The sequence below is a fragment of the Lissotriton vulgaris genome, unplaced genomic scaffold (genome assembly GCF_964263255.1).
Source record: "Lissotriton vulgaris unplaced genomic scaffold, aLisVul1.2 SCAFFOLD_623, whole genome shotgun sequence".
NCBI classification, from domain to species: Eukaryota; Metazoa; Chordata; class Amphibia; order Caudata; family Salamandridae; genus Lissotriton; species Lissotriton vulgaris.
In genome coordinates this window covers 1,017,127-1,026,097 of record NW_028241723.1, presented here as the reverse complement: position 1 = coordinate 1,026,097, position 8,971 = coordinate 1,017,127, and the positions used below count along the sequence as shown (strand labels likewise).

Below are 8,971 nucleotides of genomic sequence, written 5' to 3'. Positions count from 1 at the left end.
CCACTGTTAGTTTTTTTTACCTTCAATGTAGTTAATATTTTTCTCTTATGTTTGTAGTCAATGTAGTTAGCAAACCATGCTTACAAAAAACAAATCGTATTCGTGTAGAGAATGTGCAGACTGTGAAAAGAGTTTCCTTTAGCCATCAGAGAGAGCATTATAAAACAATCATACATAAAGAAAAATACAAGAGATTTGTAAGCACCTTCAGGTCTCAGAAAACATACAAGAGGTAAACCAGATACATTTCAGAATTTGATACGTTTTTGTTTTCTAATTCCACATATTCATAAATGAGAAAGCAGAATATTGTTCTTTTGTTCAAGGTAGTCCTCAAGTAGCTTCTTGCATCACACAAGAGTCACAGGCATTAGAGTTATGGCCTTGTGCCTTTCATCCCACTCCACCATTTGTTCCCTGGGGTGCTCACCTGGCGCTTGAGAGACACTAGTTGGGAGTCGAGCTGTCGCAGGGCGAGAGCAGACATATCAGGACTGGAAGAGATGGCATTAATGTCCTCAGGGTGTAGATACATGCCCTTGGGGGGGCGCCTTCGTGAACGCAGTGGGTGATGTCTGTACTGCGATACCTGAGACTCCTTCTTGATCGGACCCGCTTTGATAGTCTCCTGCTTCAGCTCACTGGGTTCCTGAAAATTGGGAGTGTGGCATGAGTGGGAGAGGAACAGACCGTTGGAAAAGTGTGGGAGAAGAGAAGAAAAAGGCAGAGAAAAAAGAGGGAAGAAGTCAAAGAGGAGAGAAGAAAAACAGCCAATGGAAGAAGGAAACGGAGTCGGAGAGAGAAAAGACCAATAAAGAAAGACTGGGTAAGTGAAGAATTTCTGGCACCGTCATTGCACAAGGATGCTCACGGATATCTTGTGTGTCAAACCTCCAATACTAATCTGCAAACTACCTGCTGTGCATTGTAATTTCCTAGATCAAGTTGTGCCTTTTATCAGGAACAATTTCCCATGGAAGACGAGTTAGTCAGTGCATTTTCAACTAATATTCTCTCTTTGGAGCGATCGCCTGTGAGGATCTATGGGAGAACTATTTATTGACTATCATTATTCTGTGAGATGGTTAAGGTAGGTGTAACAAAGGCTGAAGCGTGCCTATTATCCTCTTGACCTCCAGATAAAACTAAAGTCATGTACACTCTGGAAACACTCAATATATGTATTAATATCCAGAATGAGGTCTTTGTTAACTCAAGTTACTACTACAGCTTAATGATGCACAAGTTGTCAAACATGTGTCTAAATCATTCTGGATAACAATATCATTTATTCTGCCATCAGGGGAAAATGCCACTAAATTACATTACAAACAATAAAATTAAACAGTAAAAACAAAAAAAAATTAGAACCGCGTTCAGAAGCTCTATTGTCAAATCCATAATATTGTTGCTGCCGGAATGTTCACCCATTTAAGTAACCCGGCCACCAGGAGATCACCACTCTCAGATTTGAGGGCACTCGTTAATACAATATTAAAAATAAAAATAACCAGGTGACATCCTTATTTAGCGCTTACAGCAATGGGATTCAAACTGCCACCAAATACCCATTTTACCTCTTTTTTAGGATCAAGAAGGTCTACTTCCGTGTCCGGAACTTTCTTGCCTTCCTCCATTTCCTCGGGACTGAAAGCAAACGAGAATCGATTAGAACTGGTTCTATTTCAGCCCACATTGTGCGCCTGATTCCCAACCATAGAGGACAACAGGAGTCACACCTTTCTTCCTTCTTGGCCATGAGCTTGCGAGCCTGGCGGTCCATGACGCTCGTCCGCATCCGGGTCTTTTTCCAAGAGTAGTAATATTTCACCAGGCTCGGAATAACCTTATCCGGCAACTAAAAAAAAAAAAAAAAAAAAAAAAAAAGACGACAAGAGCGTCATGAGCTTTTTAAATGCAGACAGTATGATGATGGCCTACCTTAGAGCCATCGCATCTCAGCTGCAATATGCAACACCCCAGGCTTATGCAGTGTGGAAGCTCTTACGCCCCAAGCTTTTCTAATAGAGGGTTATATAAAAGCCAACCCTACCATGCAGCATTATTCTATTACTTAACCCATTGCACCCCATAGGCTTAATGAGTAGCACCCCTTTCCCCCACTATTCTAAGTACTGGAAGCTTCAAAAACAAATAGTTTCTTTCCTGTCGGTGTAGTTTTGCAGCTTGAAGATCTTTCTGGATTCACTATGCTGTGCATTATTCTACGGTCTAGTGGTTTGGTCCCGAATCGTAGTTTCTTTCTTTTTTTTTCGTAGCCCAGGTGGGCGTCTACGTCCCACCTTCTGGTGTACCTCCTGTGACGTTGGCACGCTTCCTGCGGAAGCTCTCACCTTTGGGCACCATCTTCGGATTCTTGGTTTCTTGTTTTTTTGTTCGGTTAGTGAATCCTTGGCAATGTTTTCAAGTTCTTCCTTAAAAAAATAGATTTTCCACTTTGTCTCTTAAAGTGTCTGTTTGTATTCCATTCCTTGTATTTCCACCTTCTTCTCCTGCCTAATCTTCCTGGCAGAGGTGGGTGGGTTCGCTAGTGAATCCAGAAAGATCTTCAAGCTGCAAAACTAAACCGACAGGTAAAAAACTATTCGTTTTGCAGGGTGAATCTTTCTGGATTCACTATGCTGTGCATACACTTTGTAGCGGTTTGTTACCTTTGTGGCGGCTGGGTGGAAGATGAGCATTGGTTGTTGAATACATGTTGAAGCACTTTGTCCTACCTGTGCTTCCTTGTTCATCTGTAGTATTCACACAGTAGTGCTTAGTGAACGAGTGCACTGAAGCCAATGTTTCCGCCAGGCATATGTCCTGAATGGGTGTGTTAGCCAGGAAGGCTATTGTTGCCTCCTTTTTCCTGGTAGAGTGGGCTTGTGCCCCCTCTGTTAGTTCTTGCCCTGCCTGTTTGTGGCAGAATTGTATCGTTTGTGCGATCCATCGTTCGATGGCCTCTTTTATTACTGGTCTACCCAGGAAGCTGGTTGCGAAGGACCCAAAGAAATGCTTTGTCTTCCTGTGCTCCTTCGTTCTTTCCATGTAATGCATTACTGCCCTTCTAGCGTCCAGAGTGTGCAGTGCCCTCTCTGTGCTTGTGGATGGTTTCTGAAAGAAGCTCAGCATTTGTATTGTTTGGTTCATGTGGAACATTGACACCACCTTAGGCATAAAGTGTGGGTCCATTCTTATTACCACCCTGTTATTATGTATTTGGATGTAGGGTTCTTGTAGCGTCAGTGCTTGCAGCTCGCTTACCCTACGCAGTGAGGTGATTGCCACCAGAAAGTCTGTCTTCATTGTGAGCATTTGTAGTGAGGCTTTATGAATGGGTTCAAAGGGCACTTTCATAAGCTCTGTTAGGACTAAATTAAGGTTCCATGCCGGTGGCGGCATCCTCTTAGGTGGTGCGATCCTTTTTGCCCCTTCCAGGAATCTCTTAACTACTTGTGATGTAAAGAAGCTCTTTCCCGTCTCTCCTCTTGTGTAGGCTACTATCGCTGCTAGGTGTACTCTTAGCGAGGATTAACTTAGTTTAGCTTTAAGCAGGTGTGTCAGATATTTGAGCACCCTTGATTCCCTTGTCATTGCCTTTCCTTGCTGCATCATTGTGTGAACCTCTTCCATTTTGCCCCATAGCACCTTCATGTGGTATGCCTCCTTGCCTCTCGTAGCACCAGCAGAGTGCTCTCTGGTAGCCTTAGGTGTGCAAACTCTGTCTTCAGGAGCCATGCAGCTAGGCTGAGGCTCTCTGGCTCTGGGTATAGTACTTCTCTTTTTTGCATGGAGAGTAAGTCCTTTCTTTCCCCGAACTTGTGGGGTGGTCCCTGTGCCATTTCCATTATTTGTGAGTACCAGGTCTGCTTTGCGCACTGTGGTGCCACCAGGATCAATGTAATGTTGCTGGTTCTGCACTTGCTGAGTACCCTGTGTATCAGTGGTATCAGGGGAAAAGAAAAGGCAAATGTTTTCGACCAGCTTATCCAAAGGGCATTCCCCTGGGATTGTTCCTTTGGTTGCCTGAATGCGAAGTATGGGCATTTTGCATTCCTGGTGTGTTGCAAATAGGTCTATCTTTGGTATTCCCCATCTCCTGAATAGCCTCTGCTTTTCCTGAACTTTGAGCTCCCACTCGTGGGATGCTGATGTCTGTCTAATGAGCCTGTCTGCTTCCACATTATCCTTTCCTGGTAGGTGTATGGCTAGCAGGTCTATTTTGAGTGGGATGGCCCATCCCCATATTTCCTGCGCTAGGCTGGATAGTGCGACTGATTGTGTTCCTCCCGGTTTGTTGATGTAGAACATTGTTGTTGTGTTGTCTGTTTGTATCAACACTCTCTGGTTGTACAGTTGTTTCTGGAAGGTCTTCAGGGCGAGGAGCAGTCTTTAGTTCCAGGTAGTTGATGTGTCTGATTGCATCTGCTGGAGTCCACAGACCCCTCACCTTGAGCTTGTTCATGTGTGCTCCCCATCCCATCTGGGATGAGTCTGTGGTGATGGTCACTGTTGGGGATGGTGGTGTTAAAGGCTTCCCTTTTGTTATGTTCTCCTTGTTCCACCATGTTATCTCCTCCTGCACTGCGTGCGTTACAACCACTAGATCTTCCCAACTTCCTGTAGCTTGTGACCATTGTTGTTGCCAATGGTCTCATGTGGAGCCGTATATTGGGGACCAGGTATATGTAGGACGTCATCATCCCCATGATCTTGCTCGCCGTCCTCACTGTCAGAGCTCACCCCTTCCGGTAGTGGCGCATCTTTTTTAGCAGGTCAAGTGTTCTCGCTGGGGAACACTTTGCTCTGTATGGTGTTGATCTGTGCACCCAGGAAGATCTTCACTTGCTCTGGTTCCATTGAGGATTTTCCCCAGTGTATGGAGAATCCCAGGTCTGTCAGCGTTTCTGTAACCCGCTGTGCGTGTTCCTTGCATGTCCTGTGGGAACTTGCTTTTATTAGCCAGTCGTCGAGGTAAGGGTATACATGAATCCCTTCCCTCCGCAGGTGCGCTGCCACGGCAGCAAGACATTTGGTGAAGACCCTTGGTGCAGATTTTAGTCCGAAGGCTAGGGCTGTGAACTGGTAGTGTTCTTTGTTGATTGTGAATCTTAGTAGATGTTTGTGCTGCCTGTTCATGGGAATGTGTAGGTAGGCATCTTTGAGTTCTATGGTGGACATGAAGTTTCCGTCCCTTATCTGAGGAATGACTTCTTGTAGGGATGTCATTTTGAATTTTTGTGTCTTATGTATTGGCTTAGGAACCTTAGATCCAGGATGGGTCTTAGCGGTTTGTCCACTTTTGGTGCTAGAAAATAGTTGGAGTACACTCCCTTGTTTCTTTCTCTGAATGGAACTGGTTTGATGGCTTCCTTTTGGAGGAGTTCTTGTGCTTCCTCTAGGAGTAGCGCTAATTCTTTTGCTGAGTGCGCCTTCCTCTTTGGTTTTCTGTTTGGTGGTTACTTTTTTTACAGTTCTATGCAGTACCCAAATTGTATGAGGTTGAATATCCATTTGTCTGTAGTTATCTTCTTCCATTCCTTGAAGAAATGTTTTAGCCTGCCTCCTACTGGTGTTACATGTACTTTGATGTTTGGTCCGTGTAACCCTCTTTTGTTGACCTTGTTGTGCCCCACCCTCGGAGGGGTCGTGTGGGTGGGCACGCTTGGCGGGGCGGAGTCACTTTGAGGTGGGTTGCTGGCCCCCTCTTCTGGTTTGCCCTCGTCCATTCGCCCTCCCGCAAAAAGACTGGCCTCGAGGCTGGTACTGCCAGGTTAGTTTTTGCTGGCCCTGCTGCGTTTGATTGTTGCCCTGGTAGGTCTGTTGGAATGTCTGGTGTGACATTCCCGGCTGGTTCCCCCCCCCCCCTTCCTTTTGGTCTCTGTGTCGGGGTACCCCTTCTCATTCCTCTGAATTGTAAGGCCCCCAAGGACCTTGCAGTCTCGTTTTCCTATTTGAGCTGGGTGAGTTTCTCATCCACTGGTGCCCCAAACAGCGTTTCTCCATTGAAGGGGGTGCTTAGAATGTTGTTTTGTACTTCCGGCTTGAAGCCTGAGTTCCTCAGCCAGGCGTGCCTTCTTTCTGTGACCCCGATCATCATGAGCCTGCTGGATGTGTCAGCCCCATCCAAGGCCGATTTCAGGCATGAATATGCTATATTTTTGCCTTCCTCCACCAGGTGTGACGCTCTTTGTTGGTATTGCTCAGGGAGGTGTTTGAGCAGCTGTCCGACCTCGTCCCAATGCTGGTACGCGTGTCTGTTTAGTAGGGCATTAGAGTTTGCAATGCGCCAGTGTACCGCTGCATTCCTCTCTATTTTCCTCCCAGTTAGGTCCATCCTCCTACTTTCCTGGTCTGGAAGAGGGCCTGAGGTTGTTGGAAGGTTCGCCCTTTTCCTGGCTGTTGCCGCAATAATGGAGTCCGCTGTGACGGATCCCTGGATGTGGGGGGGGTCCTTGGAGGAGTGCTTGTATTTCTTCTCCGTTCTAGGAGTGACAGACCTGCAGGTCACTGGGTCTTTGAATGCCTCCCTCCCTTGGTCCAGGAAACTTGGAAACATGGTGAGGAATTGGCTCCGTGTTTGAGTGGGGAGCAGGGTCTCTAAGAGGAAGCATGCCTTTGGTTTTTCTTCCTCCAGTTTGACTCCATAAGCTGTTGCCGCGTTCCTGATGACCATGTTGTAGACCCCAATGTCATCTGGCGGCGAAGGCCTCGAAGGGTACGTCTCAATGGCCTCTTCTGAGCTTTCAGCATCCAGGTCCTGCCAATCCAGGTCCTGCGCCACCGAGGTTGCCGAGCCGAAACTCGTCCGCTGGTCATCCTCGCCTTCCTCGTTGTAGTATAGGCCCTCTTCTTCTAGGTGTTCCTGGGGCTCTGGAGTTTTGTGCGGTTCTTCGGCGTCAAACACCTCTTCCTCTTCGTCGTTGGCGGTTTAGACTGAATCGCAAACCTTTTCATTTTTTCATCGAACTCTCTTTTCCTTTGCAGGATGTTATCCATTTCGGCCTCGAGCCTTCTCTTTTTCATATCCATTTTGGCGGCCTGTTCGGCGTCTAATGTTTCGGCCGAACTCTTCGACGTAGTCGTCGAAGCAGCCTTCGGATGCTTCTCCTTCGGAGTGGAGCGGTCCTTTTCGGGGACGTGCTTAGACAGCCTGGGCTTTTCGCCTGTTTTCGCCGCCTGGGAGTCCTTTTCGAAGGATCCGCTGGGCTGTTTGCCCCTGTATGCAGCTGCGGCCGGCGCGATTTTCAGCACCAGTGCTCCCTTCGTGGACTTGAGCTCTGTTTTTCGAGAGGCTGTCGGGAGTTTAGGGGTCGACGTCTCTCCTACCTCTTTAGATGTTTTCTTATCGGTCTCTATGGCCGTGTAGTCATCTGGTCCCTCTGCGATGTTGTCCTCTTCGTCGCTGGAGAGGCCCAGGTCCCGAAGCGACGGAGGTTGGCCTTTGCCTTGCATGGTGTAGTTGGCTCTTCTCTGACTCTCTCTAACCCTGAGGAGCTTCGGGGTGAAGACGGAACAGGCGTTGCAATCCTTGCTTTCGTGGTCGACCGGTAGGCAGAGGTTGCAAACCGGGTGCTGGTCCATCTGCGCGTATTTGTGGTAGAACCACTGCCAGGGCAAAATTTAAAAGGTGTTTTGTTCATTCCTGCGCTTAGGGGGCCCCCTGCGTGCGCATACTTCGTTGGACGTCGAAGTTCTCCTCCTTCGTTGTCCCGGCTCAGTGGTCTTGTTTCTCGGTGTCTTCTCTTGTCTCTTCCGTGTATAAAAACGTTTTTTTCCTCTTCTTTCCTCCAAAAACTCTGGAGCCTCTCGGTGACGATCCAGACCCAATGGCAGAAAAAAGAATCTGAAGATGGTGCCCAAAGGTGGGAGCTTCCGCAGGAAGCGTGCCAACGTCACAGGAAGTACACCACAAGGTGGAATAATGCACAGTATAGTGAATCCAGAAAGATTCACGCTGCAAAACCTTTATACTAACATGCAGCTTCCTCTTTAGACACTCACCCAACTTGGGTACCAAACCAAACAACAGTATCCCCTAACATTCTAGTATTAGAATTTTCATACGCCCAAACCATAATGTGTAGAATATACTACTTTTCCTGTTTTCCATGTAGCACCCAGTACTGAGACCCACACAAACAATGTCAACAAGAATGTCAAAAAGACCTGAAAATGAATGGGTACAGGTGAGGTTAGTATGGATAGGTTGGGGAAGATGGCTGAGTAAGGATGGAGCGGGGATGAGCAGAGAAAGCTGGTTAAGGAAGGTGACTGGTAAGAGGTTGCGAAGAATGTATTGGGAAGGGCGTGCAGGAAGGCTGAGTGAACGAGTGTGGCCGCTGTGTGGGAGGGAACACAGGGAGTTTTAGGTGATCAAATTTGAGGCGAGAATGTCCAGTAAATTGGGAAATGAGAAAAAGAAGAAGAAAAAAAAAACGGTGTGGGAGGTGGACGAGAAGCACCATTACCATCTGCTGGATGCGTTGAAAGCTCTTTCCATGGAAGCTGAAGGCCTGTTCGAAGAGCACCTTGTCCTCCACAGTCCATTCGTCTGGGAACGGGGTGAAGTTTGCCAAGTCTGCAAGGGACCTCTCCACATCGTGTTTGTGCCAAAGCAGCATCCCTAGGGCCTGTAGGCAGAAGACCGTGAGAATTGCAGAAAATAGTAGTTTTATTAATCAAACTAGAGTATACCAACACGTTTAAAAAACTGCCTTTCGAGTCCAAACAAAGATCCTTCAATAAAGAGCCAACACATCAAAAGAAATTCAAACCTTGCTCTGTCCCTTAAAAGAAATGCATTCATTTGAAACAAAGCATTAAAAATAGAGAATTAATGAGCGCCACAAATTATTCATGACAAGCTGGCAACCTCACCTCTGTCACAAATCCTTAGACGCTATTTAAAACATTGCTAGGCACCCGTTGAATAGGGTTTATGACATTGAAGTGACCACCAACGAGC

The 8,971-nt window shown here is 46.9% G+C and overlaps 1 protein-coding gene across 1 annotated transcript in view; it reads right to left on the bottom strand.

Moving 5' to 3' along the window:
* Positions 1-430: 430 nt before the first annotated feature.
* The window catches only part of LOC147670583 (REST corepressor 2-like), a gene marked incomplete at its 3' end in the record, with an annotated part of 146,135 nt that continues 137,594 nt past the window's right edge, over positions 431-8,971 (bottom strand). The window contains exons 6-9 of the mRNA XM_086948151.1: positions 8,475-8,636; positions 1,740-1,858; positions 1,578-1,647; positions 431-649 (exon numbers count right to left, since the gene is read on the bottom strand). Coding sequence (XP_086804277.1) covers positions 431-649; positions 1,578-1,647; positions 1,740-1,858; positions 8,475-8,636 — 570 coding nt within the window. The remainder of the gene's footprint in view (positions 650-1,577; positions 1,648-1,739; positions 1,859-8,474; positions 8,637-8,971) is intronic.